The sequence below is a fragment of the Zonotrichia albicollis genome, chromosome 9 (assembly GCF_047830755.1).
Source record: "Zonotrichia albicollis isolate bZonAlb1 chromosome 9, bZonAlb1.hap1, whole genome shotgun sequence".
NCBI lineage: Eukaryota > Metazoa > Chordata > Aves > Passeriformes > Passerellidae > Zonotrichia > Zonotrichia albicollis.
In genome coordinates, this window is record NC_133827.1 from 9831610 (window position 1) to 9852396 (window position 20787).

General features: G+C 37.0%; 1 protein-coding gene across 1 annotated transcript in view; it reads right to left on the minus strand.

Annotated features, from left to right (window-relative positions):
• Nucleotides 1-1673: 1673 nt before the first annotated feature.
• The window catches only part of LOC141730256 (unconventional myosin-VI-like), a 46699-nt gene continuing 27585 nt past the window's right edge, over nt 1674-20787 (minus strand). Inside the window, exons 19-23 of the mRNA XM_074547685.1 lie at nt 12333-12436; nt 10964-11095; nt 8817-8843; nt 6454-6672; nt 1674-5050 (exon numbers count right to left, since the gene is read on the minus strand). Of these exons, the coding sequence (XP_074403786.1) occupies nt 4851-5050; nt 6454-6672; nt 8817-8843; nt 10964-11095; nt 12333-12436 (682 nt within the window). The 3' untranslated portion in view covers nt 1674-4850. The remainder of the gene's footprint in view (nt 5051-6453; nt 6673-8816; nt 8844-10963; nt 11096-12332; nt 12437-20787) is intronic.

The window sequence follows — 20787 nt, forward strand, 5'->3', positions numbered from 1 at the left end:
TCCATATACACCTGGGACAGGGGATATCTGTCTGGAAGTTTTCCACTTCCAAGGACAGCCTGTCCAGGTACAAAGGCTCTCTGGGGACATCTCTCAAGCACACTGTTGCTTATTACTCTCAGCTTTACCTCACCTGCTTATTAGTTCCTGAATACTCTATTTCTTAAAGAACAGGAATAAACAAGTGGGAACTCCTCCATTTGGACTGCAAAACCCTGCTGGGTATAAATTCCATGGGTTTGTGCAGAGGACCAGAGAGCCTTACTGAGGCTGGAAGCACCAACACCAGCAGAGAAGCAGCAGCAACGATGGTGACACCACTTCAGGACACCTCAGTTTTAGTGAAGTATTTAATTTATTTTACTATGGTGCAGCAATGGAAATCTTACTTTGCTCTGTGTAGAAAATCCAAATTAGACTCCCAACTCAGGGCTGTTAGGGATGGCAAGAGAATCCTTAAGTTACTTGTAAGTTATTCAACTATAACGTTAGTACAAAATAAAAATAAAATGTCATCTTTCAATAAGCCAACTACACATTAAAGAAAATCTATAAAGCTTTTGTCAGGAACACAGACTCCTCTTGACCAGCAGCCAGTTAAAGTGGTAGAACTCTCAGGAATATCTCTGGAAAGGGCAGGATTGTCAGTTAAGCCCTTCACCATTCTATCCCAGCACAGTCCTACATCACCTCCATCCCTTAATAAGAGCAGAGGACATCAATCAAATACAGAAGCCAAATTTGCTTTCCAGTCACACTGCTCATTACCATGATATCAGAAATCACATCCTTTCCTTATAGAAGAGACAAAATGATGACAGGGCAGACAAACACCACACACTTCCCCTTCAGCTCCCTTAGAGAACAGATTCCAGGGAATTTTGTAGACATATGTAGCCAAGTATTGCATAGAATAAATTTTGTCAAACTCCAAAGGGAACAAGAAATTTTCCTTCCAGCTCCCTAGAACCATAAACCCATCAGACTCCAAGCCCTGCTGCTCCTGTTGACACAATAACACTGTCCATACTTCCCATCTCTTTAGAGAGCTTTAAAGAATAAATTCTAAATAAAGAATACTTTAAATTGGTAAAGCCATTCCAGAAAAAGAAAATCCTATACAATGACCCTTTCATCACCTATGACTGGAAATTTCCCTACTTTGCCTTCTTAATTTCTTGCTGCCCCAGAGCTGCATTTTAAGAACAAAAAGGAGGCTTTTCCTATACTGTGAAAGTATTAATGAGCCCCACTGAGTGTTGTTACTGACAAAGCCTCTCCAGGGACTAATTACAGCAGATAATTGTAGGCCATGATTTTTTTTTTATTATTGCACAAACCTCTCAGAGACTCCAAGGCAAAAGCCAAACCCAAAGTCCTTTGAAAAACTTGCAGTCCCTGCAGGGAGCATGAAGGAGCCCCCAGTGCCATTCCTTAGCAAGGCTCCCCAGGGACCTATATGGCCTACATCATACCTGCTGTATGTAGTTAGAAAGTAAAGATAAAATCTTTACTAGAATAAAGCTTTAAAAAGTAGGCTTAAGCACCAAAAATATCACATGGAAAAACAGCAGACATTACCAGCAAAGGAATATTTTTGCCTTTCTCATAACTTAATTAACCCTTATACTTCAACTCTTCAAAGACAAAACAGTAAGAAGATACAAGTAAGATTTCAACATGGAATGTGTTTATTTTTTATTTTTAATTTTCAGTACAGTATTAAGAGGTCATTTAAATACTTTAAATAAAGATATTTGAAGAAAAACCCAGAGGATTCAACTAGGTAAAGAAAAACACAATCTTATCAGTGGATAAAAGACAAGTATTGAATGACCTTAGGATCTTCAGAATAACATTCTCAAGAAAATGCATATTCCTGGGTCACCTAGTCAGGAATGCAGCTTAGTGTTGTGCTTCTCTTCCTGTTCTTTGTTTTGTGGATCTCAACTATAATGGACAGCTTCACTGACAGGCAGGAAGAATTTTTTTTTTAATGAAACATGCAGAGAACCAAGTCAATGTGCTTTCAAAACCTCTATAATTTTCTCTATAATTATAAATCAGATAGGCATCAGGTCATACTACAGTCCTAAATATCAACCCTCTCTCCTCCTTTTATATTTCCTCTCCAAATCAACCAACTATAATTATCTGACACATTACAAAGGACCATGGAAACAATTGGTAGGCAGTTAAATATTACCAGACATGTAAAAAAAATAAAATAATCTGAAACTAACTGAAAATTAATTATGTTTCACAAAAGGATAAGTAAAACTAAAAGCAGAAGCTGCTTTTGGCGTGGAGTGAAAAAAGGGAAAAAAAAAGCAGTCTGCTACTGTGCAAAGTAGAATACCCCGATTTCTGGAATGCATGCTCTGCTTCCCTCAGGCACACTTCTGGAGCAATGCTGGGAGGTGGGAACATCTCATTTAAGATGTCCAGCCACCAGACCCTCTTCCACTATTTCAAAGTCCATTTTATTTTCATGATAGCTCATATTTGTTAGTCATTTAGTAAAGAAAAATTTCCATACACCCATTCTGATGAAAAAAATTTCTTTCAAATGCCAATCAAGGAAATCCTGACATAACTAAATGAAGAGAGTGGAAACATGCAGTAAATTTTATTTAAAGTTCTCTGCAGGTATATTTACACACATACATGCTAAAATATTTAAGCACATATATGTGTACATACCTAAGACATGTAAGCATTTGAGGTTCTTAGCTTACAATATTCAGTCTCATAAGATCCATGGATTTTTAAAGATACACACAGTGAGATGGAATGTGTTAGTTCAAGCAGCTAAACCTGACAGAAACACACACAGGTCAGGTCAGTGATTTTTCTTCCTTGGATCGCATGAGTGAGCACAGCTTCTTGCAGTGTTAAGTGTTTGGGGACTGGAAGCTGTCACATTTTGGTTCCAATGCAGTAACACATTAAACCAGTAATCTAAATTTCATAAGCTGCACCTTTAAACTCACGCAACACTGTACAGGTTTGCACACAACTTCCCAGCCAGTAGTCTGATGCCCTTCTTTCCTCTTCCAGCCAAAAATGACTGTTTCAGTGAAGAATTTAGGTAAAATGAAAACAATTTTCTCATTTGCAATCACATGACCAGGAAGTAGAGTGGGTCTGCAGCAGAAGCTGAGATTCCCTGATGCAGTGGGTGTGTAGAAAGTTAAATACCACTTCAATATCTCCACATTATTCCCATGAGGAGTGTGTTTATAACAACAAGCAGACTGTGGCACGCAACCATAGTCTAAGGTCAGCAAGGCCCTTTCTCTGTGCTACAGAATCACCCCTCTTGAAAATTCAGTATATTTATGCCTTTTAAAAATGAAAGTTTCCAGGAGGTTTCATGCTCAGTAAGGAGTGTGGAAATTATTTCATACTGTAAGCAAACTGTCAATTAAAAAGGGCAAAAATTCATTTTTAAATCAAGCTATGAATTGGACATCAAGCTACTTATATTTTGGATTTCTATTAAGAGAGATAATAAATGGTCATGTTTAATTTGTTGAAATAATGGCTAGCAAGGTAAAGCAACATTCACTTAAATGAAAGAGATGCTTCTTAAAACTGCATGAAATTAATGATTCTCACCCACAAAAACTCCCCAAACAAACAGTTTCATAAGGGAACTGCTACAAGCTATGAAACTTGATAGAGGAGATTAATATATAGCTCAGCATCCAAGTCACTATGATATTTCAGTACACTAAAAATTGTATCTATTCCATCAGCACATATTATTAAGATGCATTATGTTGTTGGACCAATTTTTTATACAGTCTAACAAAAGTTACAGACCTTGTATATCTTGTTACAGTTAAAATAAAGAGGATTTCTGAGGCTCAGGCCTCAATACTCAGTTCAGTTATACTGCCAGCAAAAAGCTGAACATATTTCCCTTAGTGCTATCCTTAATCTTATATACCTTCAGATACAAAGGTTGGACAATTTTGCGTAATATGTTGCAATTACACTACCTGGCCAAACAAACTGTCCAAGAATCGCTAATAGAAATGTCATCAGAAAAATAAAGTCCAAAGCAGATTTGTACTAAAAAGAGAGAAAAAAAATCTACAAGAAAAGTGGTATAAGCCCTAAAGAGCAGTACATTCTTTGAGGACCTCCAATATTATACTATTTTGACGTATATGAATGCTTTTCTTGGAACATACAGAAAACTGTTTCTCTTAAACCAAGACAGAGAATGAATTTAATAGGGGTTTATAGGTCTCAAGTTTAGGAGGATTTCCCATCAGGTTCTGGAAAAACAAAAATCATTAAATACAGACAGTAACCAGTTTGCAAATCAGGACATAAAATGTCTCAGATTATATAAAAGTATACTCCAACTTCTCCATAACAGAAGTCAAAGCTAAGGCCTCACAATTCCAGTTATTAGAAATAGCATATTCTCTTTACTAGGCCACCACTTGAAGCCAGCTACTCAGTGTTTTAAAGAAGGAATCTTATAAAAAGCTGGTTGCAGTGCAGTTCTTTGCAATATGTACCCAAGTACAGACAGATTGCTTGAAAGTATTAAGAGTTATAACAGAAACTGTTAAAGAAAATGCAACATAAAAACAAAATGCAGCAAACTACACTGCCTGAAGTTTCTTCAGGGTCCTCATACCTAGTAAAGTTCACTACACAGATTAAACATCATGAAGTACAAATTAACAAACCACATGATTAATAAAATCTGTTCACTTTATATTAAACATCTCTACTCTGATTACAGAACGTTTAGGCCCTCTGTAGCACAGAGGAACTCTTCCCTTTGTATCGCGGGCCAGGTTCTCATCGCGAACGCTCCTGCCCGCTTATTTCAACAGGTTCTGCAGCATCGCCGTAGCGTAGGTGGGGTGAGCTTGTCTGCTTGCAATTGCGTTTTGCAGATACTGGATGCCTCCACAGCGTTCCCAAATCTCTTCAAACTGCCTCGGTAAAATTTCAGCACCTCGCTTTCGGGTTAAGCCAGTCTCTTCAAGGTTAAGCTCACACATATCCATGTCATCCTTACCTGAAATGGTAAAGGGAAAAAGAAAACATATTTTACATCATTGAAAGATCCCATCAATAAAAATTAGATCCTTGTTAATTACATTTCCTCTCTGTAGATCTGGTTTGCTGGTAGACTTCAGAGCTTACGAGGAAGTCCTCAGATACAGGCATTTTTCAGTTTCCTGGTTTTTTGTTACACAGAGAACACTAAAACAGTATGAGAATAAACTAATATCAGATGCTGCAATTGACAAAGCTGTGCTTAAACAGCAAGCAAAAAGGAATAAAGGGAAGAAGCCGAAAGATCATCATCTCGATACATTCTTCTGAAACCCATTACAGGATGACAACCACATTTGGATTACATATACCTTCAGTTTCAGGCCACTTTATAGTGAACTGCTTTACTTATGGTTAAAGCAACTAAGAATTCCAGACTTTGGATCAAGTAGCTAATCTGTCAGCCTACCACACAAAACCAACAGTGGGACCAACGTAGGCAATCCAATGAAATTATATATGTAGCTCACAAACTAAATCGTAATCTTATTTTTAACAGGTACTCAACGACAGCACTGCTACTTTTAGCTATGGGCTTTGGCACTGAACAGCAACAGCTGGTATAAGGAATTCTACTTAAAATAATTTGCAGAAAACAAACTTTTGTTGCCAGTAAAGCATAATCCTGTAGTGAAACAAATTGGCTATGGCCTTTCCTCAGTCTCTAAGTTAAATACAAAATCTCAAAACACAGAAGCGTAAGCAGCATTTCTCCAGTGTTTTCTCCCCTGTTCCTTACCCTCCAGAAAAGGAGGATACATTTCACTACCAGATAAATCTCTACCTATCCATTGCAACATTTATTCTAAATTTTTAAGATTTAAAAGCTATTTTCCCATACTAAGTAGCATAAATAGGGTAAAAGCATCAGCTTGCTATTAGCCTCATGCTATGGACAGACAATGTAACATATGCACAAATTGTTTTGATACAAACTGCTTGTAATTCTTTACAGCTAACTTAAAAACAGTATAATAATGAGTAGACCTTTCCCAGATAAATTGTGATGTTTTATCTTCACACTGTCTCCAGTTCAATGAATAGTCTGAGGGTTTGTAATAATACAACTCTTTCCATTTGATTTCCCACTGTCTATGGCTTCCCAAATTGAAGTACGTGTAGAAGTAAAACATAGGACCAGTTACATGTCCCAGTGATATTCTGAAACATTTGGCCACCATCAGCAGCAGTCCCAAATCCTCAAATTCTGCCCAGATAAGAAAGAACAGAGAAAGGGAGGGAGGGAAGGAAGGCAGGGAGGAAGGAAGGCAGGGAGGAAGGAAGGTGGGGAACTTGGAACTTCATCCTCTTTTTCTGAAGTTTGTTATCAACTCTGAACCTTCTCCAAGTTTCAACACCAACCTGCTACAAGCAGAATGGGTGCCTTGTCAGGGTGAAGCTCCATTTGCTGAGCAATCCAGGGCCCATCGAAGTGTGCGTACCACCAGCCCTTCTTCTTGTTCTGGGGGTCCTTGTACTGGTCCGCGGGGCGGATGAAGGGAATGCGGAAGTAGTGCTGCTGCCTGTTTATTTCAATCTCTTGTTGTCTGCCCGGGAGCTGGGCTGCGGGGTTCTGTTGTGCTATCATTCAAAACATCCCCCCAAAAATAAGTGAACAAAGCAATTAGAAAACAAGAAAGCCATATTACTTCCTTTATTAATCAGCACATTAAAAAACAAACAAACAAACAAACAAAACAAACAAGAAAACAAACCCTCCCCCAAAACCCAAGAGATTATCTCTCAAGGTCATCTGAAGTCTCAGCAAACCTAGAAAGTATTTCCATCTCATATAATGTGCATTCTGTTAATTGCAACAGCTAAAACACTGGTCAGAAATGGCTCATGTTAACTCCTGTACATGTTGCCCAATGGCAAATTTAAACAAAACTAAGTAAATAAAATAACATATTCTGCTTTTAATCAATATTTAAGGTAAAACTTGCCATGTAAAATTTCTTACCAACCAGAAACATTTATCAGTAATTGCTTTAGTTCAGTCCATTTTTTTGTAAAAAAAGATCACAGCGCACAGAAGCATTTTCAGTTGCAAACATACAAAAGCATCACTTGATGTTTGACAGTCGACACAAAAGGATGTATAATACTGTTAGAAATTACTAATTTGTTAATAGAAATGTTGACAATAAATACTGCTTATTACAAAGCTGCCACCAAACAATTTTCTGCTTAGATTTCTATAAGTCAAAAGCTGGCATTAGAAGTAACTTCTGGCTGCTTTCTTTTTTCAAGGAATTTTTAATTTCTGACCATTAAGATCAGCTGACTAAACTTCTAAAGGAGAAAGTTACATGAAATTTGTTCAAGTTTCATATATATTTTTGGTAAATATTTTCCACATGCATTTTTGGACTTTTTGAGTTCCCCATATTTCAGACTCTAGAGAGAAACTCACTTTCAAATAAAAGCAGATACTCTCTATGTTAATTCATCAAATGATCAACCTTCTTAATCTTACATATACACTATCATAATCGATTTTAAATAGTAAATGCTCTTAAAAGCAACATTCTTTCCTTTAATAACTGCCCCTGCAAAAGTTTGTTACTGATCTTGTTTTAGTGGTTTACACCACTGTTACAGATACCCTGCTTAAGAACCTTTACCATCTCTACAGAAGAAAATCAGGATTAACTTTTTATATGTTTCAGCATAAAAGGAGTAATTAAAAGTGAATTCAATTTTTTTCCTTGTGTATTGAGCAACAAAGAGAATTTCTGAGCTAACATTTATTAATATGAAAAATTGCAATTACTTTTAATAACTTATTTTTACAGTCATGAACAGAACTAATACAGACTAGCAACTACACCTTGAAATTTCTTTTGCCTAGATTCAAGCAAAAATAGTTTTTCTAAACCTGAAGAGCAGAACTTTAAGAAACCCCTATATGTCTTACACATCAAATCTCCTTTTTCTAATGTGTGCATTAACAACAAACATAGAAAAAAAGCACCCAGATTTTAACACATGAATGCTACTTTTATACATCAACTCTGATAAAACACACACCTTACAGGAAGACAGAGTATATAAAAAACTAATTTAATTCTATGCATTGTCTGAACATTTATCCCAGCAGATCAGTACTTAAGTATTGTTGAATACTTTTTGCACTGCAATGGCAATTGCTAAGGCTCATTTCTACCCCTAGGCATATCTAAATCTAGAGAAGAGGGCAAATCTAGAGAATGGAAATGCTAAGCAGCCAATGGAGCCTCTATTGGTGCTATAGAACTGTGGCTGTCTATTCAGAAGAAACCATCACCTACCTGAATGTTAGTCTGTGTGCTAGGAAAACAGTTGTTACATTATGTTGATTCCAGAGTTTTGCTACAACAAAAAGCCATGTGCAGACAATAAAAAAAAAAGGCTAGAACAAGAATGGTTTTGGGGTGTTGGTGGTTGTGGTAAAAAATCGGAGATTATATCTTTCAATAATTTATATAAGAAGGTTATTTCACTCTCCCTTCCCATGACTCCTCAAATGGGTAGGTTTTCACGAAGACAAGTACGTTTTTGAATTACTAGAGTCATGTATAATTACCATCAGATTAATAACATTGTCAAATTATCTTTTTTTTTTTTTACAATTAACTTCTATATACATGTGTAGCAAAACACTGGATTAATCAATGTTAGTATGGAGCTCTCAAGTGTTCCTATTCTTCAAAGTTAGCTTAAACAACTGTCTCCTCACTTACTTGAGTTGCTCAAAAATGGTGCAAAATCTGTGAACAAATATTACATGTTGAACAAAAAATGAAAGTGCTGATTCCTTATAAGTTATGGCTTCATTACAACATCAACATTTTTCACCAATGCTGATAACAAACAAATAGGAATTCTAGCTACAACACAAATGCAGATTCTAAGTGTTTCTACTCTTTTTCTACTTCTATTTTCATCAAGATTTAACCTCAAAATCACCTTAATAATTTGCAATTCCTGTTACAAAGCTTCAGTGGTAAATTGCTCTGACAAATCTGCTATTTAATTAATGTAGTACTTTATTTTTTTGACATTTCTGCTAGAAAAAAAAACTTCCAGAGCTCTGTCAATATCAGTAATAATACACAAACCAGTGCTTAGCTTCTATACTGAATGCATGAATTTAAATAAAGGATACTTATAAAATTACATTAAAGGATACTGTAAAACTACATTAAATCAATGAAAAGATGTAAAGAAAAAACTACATCACTTGAAGCCCACATCCACTGACACGGGAAAGACTTTTAGCTTAAACACCTAAGAAATCAGAATTTCTTCTTACTACCTTCTCAGATGACTACAGTACATATGTATGTGAAATGCCCATGTGGTATAATTATTTGCAATGCAAAGAATTATACTGGCATTGAGAGTCTCTAAAGGTCACTATCAATTTCTTCTGAACTGCAAGGTTCTCTTATTCTCTTATTATGCCATATTTCAATGAAGTTAAAAAAATACAATGAAAAACACTGAAAAAAATGCAGCAAATATCTCAAAAGTGATAACAATATGAATATTCTCAGCTTTTTGTGCAAAAATCCAAAGATCATCTGCTCTTTGATACTTCCCATCAGCAACACTGTGTATGAATATTTTACCCATTTAGCTCCAGAGAGAACGTTCAAAGCAATTTACCACTTGGCAGAAGTGCTTCAAATGCCTTTTCCTGCCATTTCAGTCACAAGCTTTCTTAAGCAGCTAAAACCACATTTCAGACACAAGGACCCATTATTTGATAATATCTTCTCCAGGGGTCCAGATTTTGCCTGCCACATATCCATACTAAAATTCCCTGAGAACCTCAAACTCAGGTAATGCTCAAGTAATTAATAACTCAAGTAAATGAATCAAGGGGAAGGAGGTGCCTTTGTACATGGACTGAGATTACCTAGGGCACCTGGATTCCCTGGGATGCTTATTCTCCATGTCCTACAACAATGCCTTAATCTCAGGCTCATGTGACTTTGGGGAGAGCACTTTCTCCCTATCTTCCCTTTTCTTTGTCTCTCCCATGAACTGTGTGACAGGAACACAAATATCAAATATAATGGAACAAAAAGACAAAAGGAATGATCTGACTAAATTGTTCCATGCATTTACTGTGATCCTATAAATTTCTTAGATTCCTTTTATACAGATGATCATCGGACTTTTGAGGTGGAACATTGGGAAACGAGTAACAGTCCACTCTGTAAATACCACTCCAGAAACCAGGTACAGAATTTCCAGGTCTGGCAGTATGAAACTCCCACACTTCCTTGATGAATGCAAGAGAAACTTACTCTGATTAGTGTGTGGCTTTGTCAATAAACACCAGCCTGTGAAATCAGTAGAATGAGGGGTCTAAATAGAAAACACGGTCTACACAAAATTTGTCACCCCATGAGCCAGAATTACAGCATCAACACTCAGATTTTATAAAGGAGGATGTAACATGATGTATGTAAGCAGTGATGTAAACGACATAATTAGTAGCACCTTTTAAAAGTATCTACATCTATGTCTACATGTCTATGTCAATATTATGAAATATTAAAGTAGCACAGCAATGAACATTTAACAAAAATGCCAGCACCTGCACCAGTAGATCAAGAACTCTTTTTAACAGATGTCAGCTGGATGTGAGAAAAGGTTTTAAGAAGCATAAGAAGCTGAGTCTACCGAAAGTGTTTTAATTTCTGTGAAGAATTTGCCAGTTTCAATCTTTCCAAAATATTTACCTTAAATCAACATAAAACACTCCTAAAAAACTCCAAGTTTCTTCAACCTAGCAAACCCAGAATACATTCCAGAAATGTTCTCTTTAGAATATTATCACCAAAATTACTATAAACACAAAATTATCTCTCCTCACCATAGTCTGTGACTGATTTGGGAGCACGCTGTTCTGTTTCTGCATTGCGTTTCTTATTCTTGGATTTCCAAGCATGATACACCTTTAGCCTTCGGTGGAACTCTTCTCTGCAAGCTGCCAAGAGTTCAATATCTATCCCGAAAAAAAGGAGAAGGGGAAGGCATGAGTGAGAAAAGTCAGAAAAATATTTATTAAATGTTTTTCTATATTGATAAGGTATATGATTGGAGATCAAGCTGTGACACTAATATGATAACATGGAATGTAAAAACCCCTCACTCTCTGCAGCACAGCGCCTGTGTTTTATGACCCAAAAAGTCCCTCAGAGTTTGATGAATCCTTTTCTGCTTTAGAGTAAAGGCAGTCCCCAAAGTAGCTGTTGTACTGGGACATTTGGAGCAGTAAAATGCTACAAATATTTCTGTTGACAGTATCACAATACAAGCCGCACAGAAACAAATTTTAAAAAAATTTAATTGCACTGCTGAACATTATTTCTGCAACTGAAAAAAACCCATGAATTTGACTGCTTATATTTGTATTCTTTTTTCATGTATGTATTTTAATTTTTCTGAAGTTCATTATGCTAAGAATTGAATGATGACAAGGCTTTTTCATTAGTTATCTCAGAGTATCCAAGCTGGCTTCATGAGGAAAGAACTCCACTTATTACTGCACCATCTACATAGCCGAAAACATTGCTCCAGTCTTGCATATGTAAAAATACTAAAAGAGAATGAGTTACTTTCCAATTTCTACATCCAGGAAGAAATTCTGAGTGATCTTAAATCACAAATTAACCAACTGCTTTCAATAAGAAGCAGGAAGAAACAGTAATACCTAAAAGACGAATAATTCTTATCTATTTCTATCTTCACAGCACTGAGGCCAAGGTGATTAATGCCCCACTGTAAGCTTCCAAAAAGAAGTTACACATTTTGAAAATTAAAGAATAATAATCTACGACAGAACATATTTTTGCTTTCTTTATGATTTGGTGACAGCAAGAATTGATAGCAAAAAAATTCTTAGAACATGCAAATTCTAGGTAAAGCATAATAATTACTATTCCCTCTGTGGAAGTACATCAAATGGAGTGAACTTAATTAAGAAGTTATAACATGTATTTTATGCCCAAGATGTTTATTATCATAAATATATAATCCCTTAAAGACATCACAAAGGAGATTCTGTTTCCTTAATATGGAAATAGCTTTGTGTATTGTTCTTTTGGGGGTAAGAGAATTTTTAAAATTAATTTGTTATTCACTCAAACTCATGTAAACTTTTAATCTTTGTTATAGGAAGAAAGTAACACTTTTTCGTATAACTACAACTTGAACTCTTTCTCAGAAAAAAAAACACTTACCACAGGAGGTGTTGATTGTATCACGAAGCTCTGCATATTTCCACTTACTGAGATCATGCTTCTTAGTACCAGCAGCAGCTTTTGTGGCTTGCACTGCAGGACCCCTGCAATTATTTTTAAAATGTATATGTATTTTTTCCAAGTATTAAACAGGATTTTTTTTAAGAAGAGGAAGAGATCCCATGATCAATAATGCGTCATACTTATTACCACACAGACAAAATACCATAGTATTTTCAAGTTGTTTGAATTATCAAGAGAAAATGAAAATATATTTTATGCTCAAAATCATATCATAATCTGATTTGCCTCCTAAAGATTAAAAGGAATTGTCATTGATATTTTTCAGGTATAGAAAGACACATATTCTGAGTATCTCATCCCACATTGATGTACATTTTACTTTGTGAGAACCAAGATGCAAAAAACAAAGACTGAACATTTTTAGTTCCATTCAAAAAACAGACAAGGAAAAATATTCCTGAAGTAGAACAAGGAGAAGGAAGAAAAGGCATTTCCTCTGCTATTTAAAATTGATCTTGTTCCTAACCTTAAGAAAATATTCTGTCTGACAAAAACCTAACTTGAGAGAAGAAACCAAATTAATTCTATATTGGCCATCTAATAACAGCAATATTTATTCTGAGTTGGGAGTGATGATATTGATCATCATGATCATCAAGAGTGATGATATTTATCATCAAAGTAAAAAAGACCACTCGGACTAAACGCTGACCAGTAAAAAAAGACTCATCAAAACTCAGTATTTTCCAAAGGCAAAAGGTCTTCACCATGTAGGTAATGTCAAAGTGAGTCAACAGCGAATGCAAGTGAGGAATTATTACTAAAATCTCAATCATCTTTAGGAAAATGTACAATGTTTCCATGTATGAAACGAACATTAGATATAAACATAAGCCTGAATTTCTTTTTTTCCCCAAGAAATGTGGTATGGATAAGTGGAAGAACTCTCCCTCAGGAACAGCAAATTTCCTGTGGATTATCAGCTTATAAAATAAGTTGAAAACACTGCAATGTTCAGTGATGATCAGCACATCTTTTAAACACTAAGGAATTCAAGAGCAGACACGAGATTTTACCAGTCTCTGCTCATGACTAAGAATAAAAATTGAATTCTTTCAGGATCTGAGGGAATTTCTTCAAAAGAAACTAGAAAGAATCTTTAACAAGGTAGCAAAGTTCTTGATGCAATAAGAAAAAACAGGCTTTTTAATTGTAAGGTCTGTTTGTGCAGTAATATCTTTGTGGGACAGGCACAGTATTAATAGGTTGTTATGGTTTGAGCCTGGCACAGAGCCAGTGCTCTCTATGAAAATGTTTTCACTCTGGTGCTTGCTGTGAGATGTGACTAGGAATAAGCAAAACAGGCTCTAACTTAAACATAAAGAACACTTTATTACTTAAACTACAGGAAAATAGGGAAAGACTATAAGGAAAAGAGAAAAAAAAAATTGAAAACTTTACAAAAAACTACTTTCTTTTTCTCTACTACTTGACTTTCTCAATCTGATACATTTTCTCAAAACACTAACTGCTCAGCCTGGCACGACACTTTAGTATACTCAAACTTCAGTTCATGAAGAGGAAAGGAGTCTTTCTTGTTCTATAGGCTTCTCTTGGAAACACACTGAAACTTCGTGTGTTTCTCTGTCACTTCGGCACCGCCTGGAAAAAAGTCTTTTTGCTGCTTGTGACATTTTCTTTCTATGCTCAGTGCTCTCACTACTGACGCATGGACTAGAGCTGCTTTTAGGGTTGTCTTTCAAGGATGCTTTCTTTCACTCTAAAAAGGCACAGTCTCTGCTTTGGGACATCTGTCTCTTCTATATTTTTCTAACTCTCTGGGGCCGGGGGGTCTTCACGAATGAACTTTCTTGGTTTCTGAGCTACTGCTTCTTCTTAAGTGCAGTCTGTGTCACAGGAACAACTGAGTCTATGGCTACAAGAAAAGTCTAGCTAAAAGGCCACTCTAAATCATCTCTCTTCATTCAATCATTTCTACGTTCTTCGGGCTAGGTCTTTGTCTTATCTCATTTTTCATTTCTCTTTTTATTTAGCTTCGAGGAGGATTAGCATTTTTTGCAAGGCTTCAATCATGAAAGAAAGGGGTTAAAACTTTCAGTCTCTGTCTGTCCCGGAGCGGCACTCTCACACACGCTGCTCACACGCTGCCGCTCCGGCCGGGCACTCTTCTTCTTCCCTTCTCCTCCTGGGCCGGCTGCTATCACATTCGGTGTCGCCGGCTCTCTCTCTCTCTCCCTCCTGGGGGGGGAATGGCTGCCCAAGGGCTGACTCCCTGGGATCTTCTACCCTTCTATCTTCGAAAGCCCCCTCACCTCCCATCTCTGTCCAGGCCCCGGGCCTACCACGTGGCTGCCCCTCCCCCGCCCAGCAGCAGCGACTGGACAGGGGAGGGTGATCTGACCTCGTCGCCGCGACGTCCGAAGAGAGAGTGCCAAGGGCAGTGCCCTGCTTTTTAACCTCTGTGTATTCTCGGAGGTGTGTCCAAACCCCACTGGCTACACCGGGTGCCAGTCTCAAACCCAAAACCTTCATTGGTTTGACCACAGCTTCCCAGAATTCCCACTTCTTCCTGGTCAAACCACCACATAGGTATAATCTAATGAATATTATTTTAACATTTATTTTTCCATAAAGGTCTCATGTGGTACCGTGAAGTTTTATGTTTATTTTCCTTTTTTAATTAGAAGGTTATAAAAAACTATTATAACCTGAATTTTTTCTTTATGCAGATACAGCAGTTTTGAAAGCAGTGATAACAAATGCAATTTAAATTTCATTGAATAAACCTAACATTCCTCTTAATAACAACTGAACCATCTCTTCAGTATAATTAAAACTACAGAATCTTGCTGTTGGAGTAGCAGCTTAATGTCTACTCATACTACTAATCTGAGTCCACACAGCTTCCAGTTGGAGTTTGAGAAGTCAAACGTAAAAAACTGACTTAGAACTACTCATGACTGTAAAACAAATAACTGGACAAACTTCTTCAAAATATATACTTTAATATTTTGTTCTATTCTGTAGGACATTAAGGATTCCTGATAATTAATTTGCACTGCCTGGTGTCTAACCTTTTTGAACCTAATTTGACAAATCCTAAGGATTTTCCTTATTTAGCAACATTACCCACCACTCTAAGAGTTTGCTGCCTAATTTAGCACAGCAGAACTAGGTTGTAGTAATCTTTAAGAACGCTAATCCAATTGAATGGCTTAGTCTTTCTATTAGGGTACTACTGTGCACTCTGAAGACCACTTGCTTGTTTTCTACAGGACCTCAAGCACAACAGTCTGGCAGCAAGAGGAGCATCACCTTTGACATTCCATCTTCACTGCTCCATATGAGAGTTATGTATCATAAACAGTATTTTCAGACTAAAAATAGAAAAGACCAGTCTCATGTCAAAGGCTTCCAGTGTATGAAAAGTGAGACAATTTTTTTTAAACAAGCAGATACTGAGAAGCATTGCATTTTGAATCCGACCAGAACACAGAGCCTGATCTGGCCCCAAAATTTTTTCATCTTTTTGTACATTAAAAATTGGCCACTGTCATTGGAACTATGTCAATATATGCAATACAATATGGCCATTTAAATTCACATGCTACCTTAATTACACCTTATGTGGTTTATGCCTATTCTTAAAATACTGCAGGAGAAAAATTTAGTTACCAGCTGCATTCCAATCATCCATGATACCACTAGACAATTCATTAAACATGTGAGACTGAGCATCTTCAAACTATACATACATAGCTTAGTAACTTGTTAAACAACAGATTCACTTTCAAAACCTCTAAACATTTTTTCTTCTTCTGTAAGGTTCACAAAATCAATGTCAAAAAAAAATTTCTACCATCAAGTTGCAGAAAACACTTTCTATTTACTTGCTGATATGGAAGACAATCACAAAAATTTCTTTGAACAGAGTATTAGTATTTGACCAACTAGCATATTCAGACCCAAACCTGTATTTATCTTTTCTTCTGCATTGTGCATAAAATCTCACATTATCATTCAAGAAATCCCAGAAGGAGATTTTGTTTGGATATCTTAAGAGGGTTTTTAATATGGTCTTACCATGGAAATTTTCAAAACTACTTTTATTTTAAGAGAACTCTAATGAGCATATTTCCTTATTAAATGCACCAACAATTACATTGCTGTTAAATGGCTTCATTAGCTTTGTGCTGAATCTGTAGAAATATGCCTTTAAAAGATGTGGAGCCTTGTGATCTGTTTATCACAAAGGTGAGAGGAGAAGAAAGCTGGAGAAGCATTAATGAAATTATAAAAAATTACAGGGTACATGAACAATTCTTATTCTTTTTCAATATAATAAGTTAAAATAGCAAAGAAATAATTGCTGAAAAAATGGTAAATGCAATTTATCTGAAAGAAATAATTTAGTTACCTGCTCATAATTAAAAAAAACCCCAGATTCCATTACTTTTAATTCCATAATAATTCAACCCATTTAATGTGTGATTTGTTTTTAGAAAATGATTGATTCACTGGTGTTATACCTTCTCACCTACCTAGACAATATTTCTGACATTTCTGTGGCCATTTGTTCCCTACAAGAAAATTGGTATATGAGCATAAACCAAATATATATGGATATAAAACCAGCCTTTATAACCATGAAAGTGTCTTGACAATCAAACTGAAATTAAATTAAATGCACAGGAAATGACTACTTATTTTTAATTATTTCAATTCAGACACACACACAAAAATAGACAGACAGATAGATAGATAGATAGATAGACAGACAGATAGACAGATAGATAGATAGACAGACAGACACACATACACACACACAGAGTCCTGATTCTGTAAAGAACAATAAATTACACAGGGCAGTGAAAAATGGATGGTATGTTAAAAACTTTACAGCAATTATATAATGATTTTTGAATAGATGTTATTTGGTATATTTGGTTATTAAAGGGTTTATTAGATGTAAGCAAAGTAATGAATATGAGGCATTAAAAATTGACTTAGAAATTACAGATGCATACTAACAAAGATTGCTATGGGGTATTAGTAAATAAGAAGACAATATCAATTTCTTTTGATTAATTAATGTGGCTTCTATCTATTAGAGCATTCAAATGGAAAAAAATGCCATACGTAGTCATTTGTGGCTTTGTTCCATTGGCTCTGCAAACAGAAGACATTTAATGTTAGACAAACTACTACCTAGTTAATATTTTAATAATCTGAAGCAAGAAAAGGTGGGTCATAGCATTTCCTGCTCTCTCACATCTTTATTATCTTAAGAATTTTTATTATTATTATTTTTAGCTGATTATATAAACCTCTTTTCCCCCCAAAACTTTCTCATTCAGTTATGACTTAAATAATAATCTGGGAAAAAAGAAATGTACAAGTGAAAGCTTCCCCCAGCCTTTCTCCCCTGTCCAATCTTTCAAAAGCAGAGACTTTGAAGCATACTACTGATGTATTTCATGCTTGGATAAGCGTGTCACAAGAAACAGCAGCAATCCTCCTGTAGCTGCTCTGGGAACAGGATGGGTGCTTCTTCATGCAAGCTGTGAACAGACCCCAAGTGTAACTGCTGTGCTGGAAACACACAGCTGAGCACAGGTAGCACTATCTGTGCTAAATTAGGACATAGGATTGTTCCAATGCAAAACCCAGGAGAGATACACTCACAACACTCTTCTAAGACTAGCTTTCTTTTGATGTTACATGCCATACTGTACACTTCAATAAGCCACATAAATGAATAAAAACTACCCAGTTGAAAGCAGATACTTACTATCTAAATTAATTTTTACTTAACTGCTAGTCATTACCTTTAATTTACCCTTGGGTGCAGTAAATCACATATTACACATCCTTTCAAACTGTGGATGAGTAGTAAAATTGGATAAAGCTAGAAGAGGTCCAGCAGATCCAGCACAAAATAAGCACAAATGAAAATCCTGGATCTGCTGCCAGAACAAACAACTTTTCTTCTTTGATAGTAGCCAACAAATATATTTTTTAAGGAAACTGTTAATACTTATGCCCCTTGAAATATCTATGAAAGCTATGAAAGTGAATACAGCAAGGCACTGTGGAAAAAAGAAATAAACTACAGGCACTCAAGTTCAAATATGACAACACAAAAGTGTCATGTATTTGTTAAAACTGAGCGCATAAAATCACCCTTTTCTTCCTCTTTTCACTCAACAGTTACAACCATACAATGGAAAATACCTTTATTTTCTTCATGCCAATATGTAAGGATGAAACCAATTTTTACAGAAGTGTGATAACACTGTAAAAGCAATATACTGCATGAATTCAGTATGAAGTCACACATGCTTTATCTTATTACAGCAAAATTTAACAGGGAAGATATATATACTTATAGAAAAGTCAGTGATTTTAGTGTATCACATGCTAATATGTCAGTCTCAAATGTAGAAGACCGTAGACTATAACTTCTTTAGACTCCAGCAAAATTTTGATTGGTATAATATAAAAGAAGTCCTGAGACTTTATGTTTTAATATTAGATTACATTATTTATTCTAACCAATAGTTTGCATTTCACCAAATTTCTTTAGCTGCTACCTTTAAGGCAACTCCTGAAATTATATGAAAATCCTCTGATTTCAATAGAAGATACTGGGGCCTGGGTAAGGTTTTAGTCTGATTTTAAACAAACCAAAATAAAATCAAATATTAAATTAAAAGCATTCTGTTCAGGTTTTGAATGTGCAATGAACTATTTGAAGTAGACTTTGGAAACAAGGGAAAAAATTTGCCAATGAGATAAAAAAGATCTCATGTAAGCAGGAAAATCTATCACTTCTTTTCTAGATTTAGGTATTATCTTGCTCAAGAAATTATTTCCATCTCTATACTAACATGTTCAGACCACTGAGTACTTTCCAAACACTTAGAAGGGTCTTCAGTCACCTACCAGCTGCACAGCAGAACTGGGCTAGCTACACAGCAGAGAAACTGGCAGTCAAAGAGTTATGATGACAATTAGCTCATGTGGTGGTTTGACCAGGAAGGAGTGGGAATTCTGGGAAGCTGTGGTCAAACCAATGAAGGTTTTGGGTTTGAGACTGGCACCCGGTGTAGCCAGTGGGGTTTGGACACACCTCCGAGAATACACAGGGGTTAAAAAGCAGGGCACTGCCCTTGGCACTCTCTCTTGGGACGTCGCGGCGAAGAGGTCAGATCTCTCCCCTGTCCAGCCCAGCCGCTGCTGCTGGGCGGGGGAGAGGCAGCCATGCGGTAGGCCCGGGGCCTGGACAGAGATGGGGGTGAGAAAGCTCTCAAGGATGGAAGGGTGGCGGAGCCCCAAGAGACATTGGGCAGCCATTCCCCCCCCCCCCCCAGGAGGGAGAGAGAGGAGAGCCGGCGTCTGAATGTGATAGCAGCCGCCCAGGAGGAGAAAGGGGGGGAAGGGTGCAGCCCGGCCGGCCGCAGCAGCAGCAGCACGTGTGGGAGTATTATCGTTCTGAGATAGACAGAGACTGAAAACTTTTAACCCTTTCTTTCATGATTGGGGCCTTGCAAAAATGCTAATCCTCCTCGAAGCTGAATAAGAAGGGAGATAAGAGATGAGATGAGACAAGGACCTGGCCCGAAGAACGTGGAGATGATTGGATGGGGAGAGATGATTTGGAGTGGGCTTTTGGCTGGACTTTTCTTGTGGCCATGGACTCAGTTGTTCCTGTGACACAGAGACTGCATTTAGGGGGAGGCAGTGCCTCAAAACCAGGAGGGTTCTTCGTGAGGACCTCCCGGCCCCAGGGGGTTGGAAAAATATGGGGGGGACAGATGTCCCAAAAGCAGAGACGGTGCCTTTTTGGAGTGAGACAAGGCATCCTTGAAAGACAACCCTAAAAGCAGCTCTGGCCTTGCGCAGTGGTGAGAGCACTGGGCATGGAAGGAAGATGTCACAAGCGGCAAAAGGACTTTTTCCGGGCGGTGCCGAAGTGACAAGGAAGCACACGAGGTTTCAGTGTGTTTCCAGGGGAAGCCTATGGAACAAGAAGGACTCCTTTCCTCTTCATGAACTGCAGTTTGAGTATACTAAAGTGTCGTGCCGGGCTGGGCAGTTGGTGTTTTGGGAGAATGTATCGGATTGGGAAAGTCAGGGAGTGGGGAGGAGGAAAGTGGTTTTTTTGTAAGGTTTTCAATTCTTTTTTTTTCTTTTTCCTTATGGTCTTTCCCTATTTTCCTGTAGTTTAGGTAATAAAGTGTTCTTTATGTTTAAGTTGGAGCCTGTTTTGCTTATTCCTGGTCACATCTCACAGCAGACACCAGGGTGAGGGCATTTTCATGGGGGGCACTGGCTCTGTGCCAGGCTCAAACCATGACAGCTCATCATCCATTCTGGGATTATACAAGAAAGACCAATGCCAAAATCA